This window comes from Solea senegalensis, linkage group LG19 (assembly GCF_019176455.1).
Source record: "Solea senegalensis isolate Sse05_10M linkage group LG19, IFAPA_SoseM_1, whole genome shotgun sequence".
Classification (NCBI taxonomy): domain Eukaryota; kingdom Metazoa; phylum Chordata; class Actinopteri; order Pleuronectiformes; family Soleidae; genus Solea; species Solea senegalensis.
In genome coordinates, this window is record NC_058038.1 from 15,247,565 (window position 1) to 15,260,860 (window position 13,296).

Here is a 13,296-nt window from a genome sequence, read left to right on the forward strand (position 1 = left end):
TTTGTCAAAGTATTTGGAGATTTATTTATTTGCGTGACGTTGACAAAGCCGAGTATCAGTATCACTGACAGGAAGTAAAGGGTCCTGCTCTCTGCGTCTGACCGACGCGGCCGTTTTCCCTTAAGTGAAGCATCGCTGCAGCTTAAGCCTGAACATGCCTCTCATTAAATCCCACTGGGATTCAACATGCAGTTTAAGTTGATTTTGGTTTTTTTTCCCCTTATTTGCTTTGCTTCCTTTGTGTGTCATAAATTAAGCGTATTCTGCGTCATTGCTGCTTTAAAAGTACATTCAGTGTCTTAACCTTAACCTTCTCCTGCACATGGTTCGAGCATGTGTCCATGCTGGTGATCCTGCTCAACTGTGTGACTCTGGGGATGTTCCAGCCCTGCGAGGATGTCGCCTGCCAGTCGGAGTGGTGCCGCATCCTACTGGTCAGTGTTCCTGAATGCTATGTTGTATAATACGTTATGAATATGTGGGTATTCATTCCAGTTCAGTGTCTTCAAATTAGGATTATGTGACTAATGATACACAGAACATTTCATTTTCAGTCTTGATGAGGTTGATGTGAGGCGACTGAAAGTACAGAACATTTATTAAGTCCATTTTGTAAATAAATGATGTTTATTTTGATTTTAAATTGATGTTTCACTGAAAATGTTTAAGTCTGGGCTCACAGATGTTCTTTTTGCTGTTGTAAATGTCTAAATTATTAAACCACTGCCACAACCATGCTAAGAGCAAGCTATTTCCTGCAGGAATAAAACGTTAAAGTAATGGAGACAAGAACAATCTCCGCCCACACTTGCTCAGTTTAAAATATGAAGGACTGAAACTTAACACTAAAGTGAATTCTAACCTATTTTTCCTTATCTTTATTTTGTTGTCATGTGTTATCAGGCACTGGACGACTGCATCTTTGCTTTCTTTGCTGTGGAAATGGTCATCAAGATGGTGGCCTTGGGAATTTTCGGCCCCAATTGTTACCTTGGTGACAAGTGGAACCAGCTTGACTTTGTCATTGTCATGGCAGGGTTAGTATCCCACAATGCTTTGTTGGCTCACAGCCACAAATTACTCAAATGTATTTTTTTTTTCATCCGTCCACTTATCCACTGATAATAACTGTTTAGCATGAAATAACGTTTCATTTATCCTTGTTACGCTGATGCTGAACATGTCAGACAAGCATGGAAGCAATTTCTTTCTCACACACACACACACACACACACACACACACAGTTACCGGCCTGGGGAGCTGTGGCTGACGTATGACAGAGATGTATGATAGAAGTGCTTAGTTTGTACCTGTGGGTGTGTTCATGAATACAAGAATAGAAATGTCCTTTACATTTTGTAGGTGGTCTGTGCTTTCAGTTTCTTGGGGAATAAGGAACATTGGGCTGCCTCAGAGCAGAACGCTGCAGATGTACATTTACATTGCAAATCCAGTCTTTAATGACATCTGTTTTGAGCAGCTTTTACCTCTGGAATAAAACAGTGGTCTCGAATTATAAATTGAAAAACATCGGTTCATCTCTTTCTGCGATAAGAAATAGAGTGAGTTGTTGTTTGTCTCTATGTGTGCCTGTGATGGACTGGTGACCTGTCCAGGGTCTACCCCGCCTTTTGCCCTATGTCAGCTGGGATTGGCACCAGCAACCCTCATGTGAGAGGATAAAATGGTAGAAGATGAATGAATGAATGAATGTTATACTATACTATTCATTTGCATTGTCTGTGGAACTAGCAGTGTCAAAGAAAGCCCTGAAAATTTGAATCTAGTTATATTATTCCAATATCTACCAATACTGTCACCTCTATTTTAAAAACAAGATCCATTTGTCCTCAAACTCTCTCAAAGCACATCTTCGGTAACTCCGAGGTCCACACAAAGCTTGGGAATGAAGCTTTTATCTTTTTATTTTGCACCAAACAAGTGGAACAAAGCACAAATCAAAATTAAATTATAGAGAGTTGTGGTTTTAGAAACATTTTGATGATTTGTTTGTTGCTCACGGCTCCTGCTGCTTTTAAGTAGCTTATTTTAGACATACACCTGTCTCTATGTTGTCTTTTATTGTTTTTTTAACTCACTGTTTCACCAGACCTGTCTGCCCTGTCTTCCCTTGTTTGTCATTTGGATTGTCCTTTTTTTTAATCATGTATTACCTTGTTTTGCATCTTCTTTCCCCTGAATAAACAATGGTGTGTATTTTTAGCTGCAGAGTCTCAAAATACAGCTGTCAGCAACCATTCTAGTGCTATGTCGGAAACAAGCGGACTAAATGCTGCTACTGCTGTGGGTTGGAAAAACATGAAGGTGCACTGACACTCTCTCTGCTTTTCTCTGACTGAAACGGTGGCTTCAGGATGATGGAGTACTCTGTGGATGGCCATAATGCCAGTCTGTCAGCCATCCGTACCGTCCGTGTGCTCAGGCCACTGCGAGCCATCAACAGAGTTCCAAGTAAGTCCATATTAAGCACTTTTTCTTTTACTTTTTTTGTATTGTTTTTGAGAACGGCAGAGTATCTCCCACTTGATTAAATAAACATGTCCGAACCTACGTTATTTACCTCAGGTTGTTTACTTTTTTGCTTGTGTCTGACACCAGTGAGGACCAGAATATACCATTTATTCATAAGGAAACAATATAAGCATGGACTACAAAACACCAGAGAGGCAACAATTATGCTGATTTTTATCACAATATTTAACATTTCAATACTAATGCAACTTTATAAAATCCTCTACAGACTACTGGGACTTCCTGAAAGTCTAACCTTTAACTTAACATCATGTCAAGTTTGCGTAACCTTGTCAAACATAAACCTACAGGTAAATATTATGTTTTGCCCTTGTGTATTCTTCCCACTTAACAGTTAGTTGACCGATTAACTCGGACTCGCCGGTCGCCTTTAATCTCACTTCCAGAGGTTCGGCTGTGCCAATGCTTTGAGTGAGAACTCGCACATGATTTGTCATTTTCCTAAAAGCTCAGTGACAGCGATGGCAATGAATCAACAGCTAAAGAGGATCACGAGACAAAGGTGTCATAACAACGTGCAATATTACTAACCAGCATACATTAGGCAAGAGGCCAAGCTGTTTTCCAGACTCGCGCTTGCGACCCACCGCAGTCATTGTCTTTGGCGCACCTCTCAAACAGGTCCATAAACAGGGATTTCTGTTTGTTTTAGTCTAATATCAACTGGCTAGAAATGAATCAAACACAGTTTATGTTGTGCGCACTTGAGTGATGGCCCCACTTTCTCAGATTAACACATCTTATAGGAACATAAAATAGCACTGATTTACCTGTCTGTATAATGTGTTTTAACTTGGTTCAAAATCATCATTTTCAGAGCATTTCGACCAGTTCTCACAACTTTAAAGGGCTGTTTGGAGAATTGGGACTTTGCAACTATGGGATGTGTGAGTGCTGGGGGTGGCTTTGGGTGCTGCAGACAACCCAAACACAATCACAAAGCACAGCAGCAAACCACAGTCTCACACAGAGGGACACACACACACGGAAACTGATTGTTTACGTCTATGAGGACAAAAGACCAAAAATTTCACATTAGCTTTGACCTTATTGCTAAACTAACAGCACCCCTGAGAAAACAATCTTCACAGCCATGGACAAGGTGAAGCAAAACTTAAATTATTGTAACAAGTTTTCAGTCACTCCCCGAAGCGAGGTAGATGGAGAGAAGGACGAGGGAGAGAGCAGCAGCGATGGTGACAATGGGTGGTGTTACCTTAGGCTACGTATTCAAGGTTACAGACGAGCACAAACACACCTCAAAGCCTTCACGCCAAAGTAATCACAGGTACACAGACCTGGTGGGCGTTTAAGACTGGCTTTCTTCCTTCGTTGTCCCCCTCTCGAATATTTTACCTCTTTTTGTTTTAGTCATTATTATTTATCAGAGATTGCATTTTTGGAGGTCACAAGCCAGCTCAACTAACCAAGAGACCGGTTCAAGTTTTTCCTCCCAGCTGCTTAACGTCTCTGTTTGTCTCTGACCAGTCTGCGACCACTCTGCCCTCTCTGTTTGTCTTTGTGCTTAAGTGGTTAGGAAATATTTGTTGGACAGACGTGAAGTGCATTTCTGTGCCGTAGCCTAGATACTATAAGCAGAACTTTTTGTTTATTTCATGTGTGTAAGGCTGCTTGTTGAAGGAGTTCTGCTAAACGTCTACCAACTGACTAATGTACACACACACACACACAGTCTTTCACATATTTTCCACCGGGGGTAAAAAACACACATATTTTTTTCACTTTTTACTGGGTAAAAATAATGTTTATTCTTTTGGATATACTGTATGTAGGCAAATCAATTGTCCCAGTGTATGACTTCCTCAATAGATGATCCTCCTCCATTGAGCCTGTCACTTGTGTGCCATTCGATTGAATTAGTTTAATTAAGCCTAACTTGACGGAGTGCACTGTCACTGTGCGAGTAAATGTCATGCCGCTCTATGTTTGTTTTAAATCCCTCTCTAAACCCATTTCGTGTTGTTCAAAGCAGTGGATTTGAGCGTATCATTTTTACTCCACTTCATACTGCGCTGCTGCTTTTAGTTTTAGAGAGGTCTGTGTCCCGAAAATGTGTCTTACCTTGATGTAAAAACATGCAGATCTGCCACTTTATTTTAAATGTACAGAAGACGAACATAAAACAAGAGCAGAATCCTGCTGTGAGGCTGCAGGTACCACTGATGTAGAGAAAGAGGTCAGGGTCTATACTAATGTCACTACACGTTTGTTGATATCTTAGCGGTTACGGACGGACTCAGACTCATATTCACGCTACCAAAGCAGGTGATCATTGAATGTTTGTGCACCAGTGCATTTATGTTCATAGTCTGTACAAACACTGATGAACAGTGACATTCGTGGACTTTGGTCCCAGCCAAAGCCTGCAGGTCAGTTTGTGTACAGAGAGCGCGTATAAAGCACTCTCGTATAAAGTACAAAGTACAAAGTACCTTAAAGGGAGACTTGAGTAAAAGTACAAGTATCTTACCAGAAAATTACTTTTGTAGGAGTTGAAGTCACTTAGTATGTCTTATATCTGTCCTTGAGCAAGACACTTAACCCCATGTTGCGGCACGTGAGTCTGAAAGCTGTGTGAATGGCAGAACTGTAGTGTAGTGCACACAGTGAAGACTACGCGCATATTTCCTGCTACATCACTGTGTAGAAACAATGTTGTTAATTTCTATATTAACGATCTGCATTTAAAAGCTGTATGATTTTATGCATGCTGACTTACTGGAATTGTGTCGTAATAACGTTCAATTTCAAGGTGAAAATCGACTAACAGCACGTTGAGCTGAGTGACGATTTTGCCTGCAAATCCTTCAAACTATCGCGATCAATACTCTACTGTATGTGTGTGGGTCAATGTGACCAGGCTGTGATGTCCTGTATGTGAAGGCGAACAGAACACACGTTGATGACTCCAGGGACTTGATCCTCTGACTCTGCTGATGCTAAACACATCTGACATCTGGAGATGAACGCTGAACACATGTGGTTAGATAACACTAGCCACAGGAAAGTTCAAATCAGGCAGGTTCAAATCCCAGAGGATGAAATAATGTCAAACTGTCACCTTCAGTATTGTCTTCCCCTGTAATTCTATTGGCTGTGGGCATAATTTAGTGGGTTCCAAGCTCACAACATCAGTGCTGGTTTTTGTGAGGATGTGCAATATGCAAAGGAATGGTAAGACTTCCTGCTGCATCATCTAGGGCTGAACAATTCAAAATTGCAATTTGAAACAAAGTGATTAGCAAATCGCCAAGGCTACAATTGGTTTTATTGTTGATTGTTCTGTGCTAAACAAAATACATCTAACTTCTCTTCCTCGCGTGCCATCCCATGTTGATTTAAATCTATACAAAAAAACATATTGAACTGAAGCTTGACTGCAAGTCAGAAAAGTTGCAATTAGATACTTTCCCAGATATTTTACCCAAACCAAAACATTCAGTAAGGAGGGAGTAAGAATTGTTAAAATAATGATGACTGATTTCAGTTTTATTCTGTGTCCCTCTGTGTAGGTATGCGGATCTTGGTAACACTGCTGTTGGACACCCTGCCCATGTTAGGAAATGTCCTCCTCCTCTGCTTCTTTGTCTTTTTCATCTTTGGCATCGTGGGAGTCCAGCTGTGGGCAGGACTTCTGCGCAACCGCTGCTTCCTGGGAGAGAATATCATAACGTAAGTGATCTGGTCCTCTGTGATGCAGTGTTTTCGACGCCCTTCAGGTTGGGAGTAGTTTCCAGGTAATTTCCAATGCACAAACTTGAGCAAGAGATGACTGAAACAAAGTATTGAAAAAGAAATTTGCTATCAAATGTTAACCGCCTTTGATTCTGCCCTTCTTCCTTCTTTGTGCTGATTTAGCTCAGTTGCCTTTAACTAAAATACAGAAAATTACTCAAATACAGCCCTTACGATGTAGGCACTGCGTGACCTCACACATATTACATACCGATGTTATTTGATAAATCTCATATTGAACTTTAATTTGTAACAGATGAATACTTTACATTTTTCCATCAGCTAAACTAAGATATTAAGATATAAATTCCTCCTCTTTTGCCAAGGATGTGACATTCAGAATGAAACATTTATTAAGTAAATGGTCCATGAACCTGGAGTTTAAGAACTAATTAAAGATACAGCCTAAAATGTATCAGCAAAACAAGAAATGACTAAATCCCAGGTGACGCTTCACACTTTGTGAAATGAAGTGATAAAAAAAATCCCTTATGAGTTTAAAAGCTTATCCTGCTCAGACCAGACAAAACCACCGAGACCCAGAATTGTTGTTCAGTGAACAGGGTAAACACGCTCTGTCAACAAGTGAGTAGAAAGTGTTTGGTACGGACTGAACTGTTGCTTAAAGAGGACGTACTGCATTCATGCAGAGAGCTGGAGACATATGGAGGTTTTTATTGGATTTTAATATTTTAAACCCACAGAAAAAAGCACATATGATAACTGCGCTCCTGCTACAATCCACAAATGTATGTTTCTTGTGTTTGTGAATTGTCTTATATGAGTCGCTAATATTTAAATCCAATAGCATTTGTTGTAGGAAAAAGGCTGTGCTTCCTTCATTTTCTACACAAGTGATCTGATTTGGTCTTGTGGTTGAAAATAATGAGAAGAAATGTAGATCAGAGACAAACATTAACAGTCGCCGCAACCACACACAAGAATACTTGCATAAACAAGCATAAAAACACTCAGAGATCGAGAACATCGCACTGACTGACACGTGGGGAGTGAAATTGTACCATTGTTGTGCTTTTGATGGAACGGTACAAATTGTGCCTTTTCTGTGATTAAAAAAAGGCGGAGACAAAGACAATAAACAGAAAAAGAGCTGTAACTTAAAACGTTTATAGTGTCACTAGCCTCACATACTGTAGTCAAGGAAGGCACAAACCAGAGCAACTTTTAAAAAAAGGGCACTTAACTTTGAGCAAAAATAAGGCCACTACAGGAAGTCAGAAGTCAGACAAAACAAACAAACACTGGAGAGTAGAGACATAAACCTATTGGCAGCAGGTCAACAGGATACAAGAATAGCAAGAATGGCTGTGGAACAGTGTGGGGTTGAGGGTGCAGACAATCTGACAGTCTGAGTTTGTCCCTTAAACAAAAAACTAAACAAAACTGGTCCCTTCCCACTGGCACTTCACTCCATATAAAGGAACACTTATCGCTGTGGAGGGCTCTTTAGTCCAAGAGGAACTTATAAATAAGCAACTGTGGGATGTATTTACCCGCTCTATAGAAAACAGCTGTCACCATGGATACTGTTCACAGGAGGAGTGCATTTTGTGATTCTTTTTTTTGAAAGCAAAATGTAAGCAAGGTATTATGAAGTGGCAAACTGTATGATACTGTATATTGTGGAGGAATATGAGGACAGAGTCTTTCTCCTAGTGATATTTGTCACACTGATGTTCATGTCATCACCCCCCTGAAAGAGATGAGGGAGAATATAGTATGTGACTCTGAAGACAGATATTCTGCTCTTTCATCTGTACTTTCTTTGACCCAGCGCTCTTTGAGGTAATGCATAAAGAGAGGCAGTGAAAAGGATGATAAAGCAGTGGCGGAAATGGGATCTAGCCAAATAATGAAGTCCTCAATGTAAAATAAAATGTATGAGTTTTTGGTGAAGAAAATAACCTGAGTGTGACCTTAAAAGGGGGACTCAAATGAAAGCATGAGCTGCTCGAGATGACAAAGTTACCTCAAACCTCAGTTCAGTGTCTCACACTTTTGTGACGATTCTTTCTCCTTCCAGAATGTACAACTTGTCCCTGAATTCTTACTACATGTCTGAGGAGGGTGAAGACAGTCCATTCATCTGCTCAGCCGCCCGCGAGAATGGGATGCTGCGCTGCCACGACGTGCCGCCCTATTCCGAGGGCGGCGCCGAGTGTTCACTGGAAGCGCCGCATCAAAGCTCTTCGGCTCTAATTGGATCGCTCCCTGTGGTGGGAGGGGCCAGCGTAAATGGCTGCGTTAACTGGAACCAGTACTATAATGTGTGTCAACCTGGAAGCCTCAACCCTCACAAAGGAGCTGTTAACTTTGACAATATTGGCTACGCCTGGATAGCCATATTCCAGGTAAGCGGGACGTGAACGTAGTGCTGCGTGTGGAAACATGTCCCGTGTGTATGTTCCATTTTTTTGCTGACAAAATATTTCTCATCCATGCAAAAAAAAACTATTTAATTCTTCCTGTCAGAAATTTCTCCATTTAGAGGTCACAAGTCATGATCTAAAGCCTTTTCCTCTCCACCCACTGGCTTTGAAAATGTATTCCCTCCCCCCCCCTTGGCGACCTTTGTACTGCTGCAATATGAATTCTTAATAGATTTGTCCGGGACTGGCTGATAGATCTGTCTCTGTGTGTGTAATGGGCTTTGATTTGCGGTCTTACCTACATTTCCCCCAAAAGCACAAACAAATATACGAACGCACACAAGGGATACACAGGGACACACAGCTTTTCACTCTATACTCTATACTTGCTATATTGCTTGTGTTGTGAATCCCAGGAGACAAAGGTCTGAGCAAAATGTACACACATTTCCATTGTCAGTAAACGACCACCGGCAGCATAAACATTTAAAAACATTTGACTTAACTTTCAGAATAGTTTTTAACATGGAATCAGGGATGGAAACTGAGAAACGGACGTGATGGAGATACAGTTGCTGTGCCATATGTAATGTTAAATTACTTATTTGGCTTGTTGTTCCACTCTACAGCTTCATTCCCTCTGGATTTGTAAATATAAAAAACATGAATTATACATTTCAGATCAGGGCTTTGGAAAAATTTTTCAACCCGTGGCTCCAAATTGAGCTAATCCAGAGTTACCCTGGGACTCGAACTGCAGAGAACAACAAGCTGTTAAAGTTAGCAGGTTCATTTAGGGTCAGTGTGCGCGCAGCAAATAGAGTCGTTGGAAACCTGATCATTAGCTTCCTAAGGTTTCTGATTGATTGATTGATTTTTTTTCTTGACTGCAGGACTAAAATTCAATCTAAATTAGGGGTTTTAACTTTTGTGTTCCTTCCCTCTCTGTGGCCCCGGCCCAGCTCCACCCCTTAGACTCCGGCTGGAGCTTCGCAGCCTCCTGCTGGGAAAGGGAAAGTTTCTCAAGGGAGAGCAACATTCTTACGAGGGAAATCAAAGGTTTATTCTAAAAATGTTCCCATCCTTTCCTTGGATGGATTATTTTTATAATAAGAATATATAGGAGTTAAAATAAAGAAAGACGAGGGAATGGCACATGAAGGAGGACGTAAAGAATGACTTGAAGACTCAATGCATCCAAAGGTTATCTGGCTAATGTTTCCATTAGACCCGTGCTTAATGACCACTGAGCCAGAGGCACATGTCGTCCATTAGAGTTCAAGAACAGCGTGTCGGTCAAATCGTTCACCAATGACACATGAGGACATGCTCTTCCTGCATGTCACTGAACATCAATTACCAGTCTAAATGCTTTACTAGCTTTCTGTGATCCTCGAGGTGGGTCAGGAGCAGAGGACAGAGGGGCTTAGCCTGGCGTCAGCTCGTCATTTGTTCAGGCTATCGGCTCTGTTCTCCCTCTTTGCCTGGTTGAAGAATAACCACAGTGAACACATCGTGTCCTCCTCTTCTTCATTTACATTTTATTGACTTGCGAATGCGGTGTGTGTCCTCAACGACCTCAGCCACACCAGGATGGAGTAACGTCCCGAGCTGTGAGCGTTTTATTGGCCGAGCTAAGCCTCTGGTCTCGGGGGTCAGCATCTCAACTGCTCATCAGTAACAGTGTGGCTAACGTAACAGCATGAAAGAATTGCACACACAGTGTGGCTGTTTGTCCCATGTTTTTGAAGAGGTAGCAATGGTACGTCTTTTTTCTCGTCCTGTTCATTATCATTTTTGTCTTTGCCACCAGGTCATCACACTGGAAGGATGGGTCGATATCATGTACTATGTCATGGATGCACACTCCTTCTACAATTTTATATATTTTATACTGCTCATTATTGTAAGTATCACCGTTGTTTGCTTAATTAAACTTCATGATATTCTAATATGGTGGAGCATAAGTCTAAACTTATCATGTATAGTTTAAATCTTGCTGTTGCGGGTTTCTCAAAGATCCCAGTTGAGGCTATTTTACAGTGAGCTCTGTTCCTGCTTGTCATTCAATGCAAAATAACTTATTATGCAGCTCCGCAGGAAGGAAACTGGCCAAATTCACATGAAAATGTCAGAGAATTCTTTTAGATGATGGAGCCTGTCCAATTTCCTTTTGCTTATTCAAGTTTTGAGATGTTGAATAGATATTTCATCAGGTTTTTATAACTTCCTGGTAAGGCTCTCTCATCAGATTATGATTCAAATCTTATAATTTGGAAGTAAATTCTGAAGAAAGCTTTGTCATCATAGGATCTGGGCTGCATCTTAGAAATGCATAATGTTTCTTCTGTTATTACACTTTAAGGCCTTCAAGTGAACAGTGAATTCTCCCTCATGTAAAATATTGATGGTACAGCCTTTGTGTTGCTTTTCTACCCACCACACATTGTGTTGGGTCACTTTTAAGATAGTTAATGCTGCTTTGGTGCAATTGAATCATTTTACCAGGTGGGCTCTTTCTTCATGATCAACTTGTGCCTCGTGGTCATCGCCACCCAGTTCTCGGAGACAAAGCAGCGGGAAAATGCCCTGATGAGGGAGCAGCGTGCGCGCTACATGTCCAACGACTCAACGCTCGCCAGTTACAGCGAACCGGGCTCCTGCTATGAAGAGATGCTACGCTACATCAGTCACCTTTATCGCAAGTTTACACGCCGGGTGCAGAGGATATACTCTGGGTGGCACAGGTTAGATATGAGCTTCCTGACATGACACGGCAGTAGATTTCACCCAGAACCACTTCTGTACTAAACGTTTATGGTTGGTTATGGTTTGTTGAAGTTAGTTGTTAAATAGTTCTTTAGTCTTCTTGTATTCTTTTAATATTAAGTCAAATATGACTTGAACCTTGTACACTAATGAATAAGAGAGGAAACTGTCTGTGCTGCGCTTTCTCAGATTTTTGTTTCTATGGTACCTCAGTAAGTTGTGTCTTGATTTATTTATCCAGACCTGCATCCATAAAACTTGGAGCTGCATGCACAGTAGCAGGCATGAAAGCATGAAGTAGTTGTTTAGGGAGCACTTGATTTGCTATCAAGCAATCTATTGGTGGAATACACATTTTCAATATCACGCTAACATGGTATCACTAAATTAACCGTGAGAGTGAATGGTTGAATGGTTGTTTGGGGCAATGTGGCCCTGTGATGGACTGGGGAACGCCCTTTGTCAGCTGAGATTGGCACAGCACCCCTCGTGAGCCTTCTGTGGAGGATAAAGCAGGAGAAAATAGATGGATGATGGATGGATGGATGTACACTATCATGTTCGTGTGAAGCCAAAATTGTGATCGTGATTAAAGTATGATATGTGTAGCCCTACTTAAAGTCCCGGTTTGATTGTAGCAGTAGAATCCATTTCTGAATATTTTCCTTGGTGCCTCTTGACATTTTTAGCAATAGTCCAACTGTTTGCATCTGACTCGCTTCACTCGCACTTGCCTCTAATAGTCGAGACATAAAATATGTCACTCTGTGTGCAGAGCAACAAAAACAAAACACTGCTATACTGAGAAACACAGACTTGTGTGGAAGTCATAGGTGTTATCAGCGATGCTTGAACTTATCTGCACCTCTGTTGTAGTTTTGCAAAGCATTGCATATATGTTTGTAGATTTTCTTACATTATAAGAACATCCAAACTATGGGGACATTTTTTCCTTTATTGAAATTATACAGATAAATGTTCCACCAGGTTAAAATAATCATGGCCAGAAAAGCACAAAAACTAAACAACTTATTTATTCTCTTCTATTTTTCCTGTCAACAGTAAACGACGTAAAAAGGTGAATCCTAATGGCAGTGGTGGAGGCAGTAATGGTGGGGGTAACGGACATGGCCACGGCTCCAGCAGGGGCTGTGGAGGTTCAGGCCCAAATAGTGCATTTTGGCTGAGGCCGATCCATAACCTACTGCAGCACCATCAGCACCAGCACTGTCGCCTCAGCAACGGCAGCCAGCACGCCATTAGTGTGGAAGGCGCTGAGGACATGGACAGAGAGGGAGGCATTGGAGGAGGAGGAGGAGAGGAGCTGGAGATGAAGTCACTTCCTGCCCAGAGAGGAAGTACAAATGAGAATAACAGCGGTAGCGGGGGAGCCGGCAACTCATCTGTTGTTACCCATGGCGTGGGTGTACTGCTCGGGCGGCTGAATGGGGGGATGAACTACCCGACCATCCTGCCATCGTTTGTGTGCAGCTACAGCAGTAAGACGCCACCACCTCACTCGCAGCAGTGCAGACCCAGTCCGGAGCAGCACCCACCAAGTCACACAGCGTCTGACCACACAGAGACGCTGAACAAGCTCTACCAACTCATGGGACAGCACAGTAAGTGTGTGACATTTCATATAATCCCGCAACTAAAGTACATGCGTTACGTTTGTTTTACTTTTTTCTCATCACATTCCCTTTGTGAGCTGTTTTCTTTCTCACTTATCGCCGCTCTTTTTGTACCCGTCCTCGGTTTGACCTGAGGTGTCAGTGTGTGTTGTCTGCCTGTATTGAAGCATTGAGAGTCCTGACAGTAAATCCA

At 41.7% G+C, this 13,296-nt stretch overlaps 1 protein-coding gene across 1 annotated transcript in view; it reads left to right on the forward strand.

The window, feature by feature from the left end:
* Positions 1-327: 327 nt before the first annotated feature.
* The window catches only part of cacna1ha (calcium channel, voltage-dependent, T type, alpha 1H subunit a), a 46,056-nt gene continuing 33,087 nt past the window's right edge, over positions 328-13,296 (forward strand). Inside the window, exons 1-8 of the mRNA XM_044050683.1 lie at positions 328-434; positions 904-1,037; positions 2,376-2,473; positions 6,088-6,247; positions 8,355-8,682; positions 10,514-10,606; positions 11,209-11,447; positions 12,532-13,091. Coding sequence (XP_043906618.1) covers positions 342-434; positions 904-1,037; positions 2,376-2,473; positions 6,088-6,247; positions 8,355-8,682; positions 10,514-10,606; positions 11,209-11,447; positions 12,532-13,091 — 1,705 coding nt within the window. The 5' untranslated portion in view covers positions 328-341. The remainder of the gene's footprint in view (positions 435-903; positions 1,038-2,375; positions 2,474-6,087; positions 6,248-8,354; positions 8,683-10,513; positions 10,607-11,208; positions 11,448-12,531; positions 13,092-13,296) is intronic.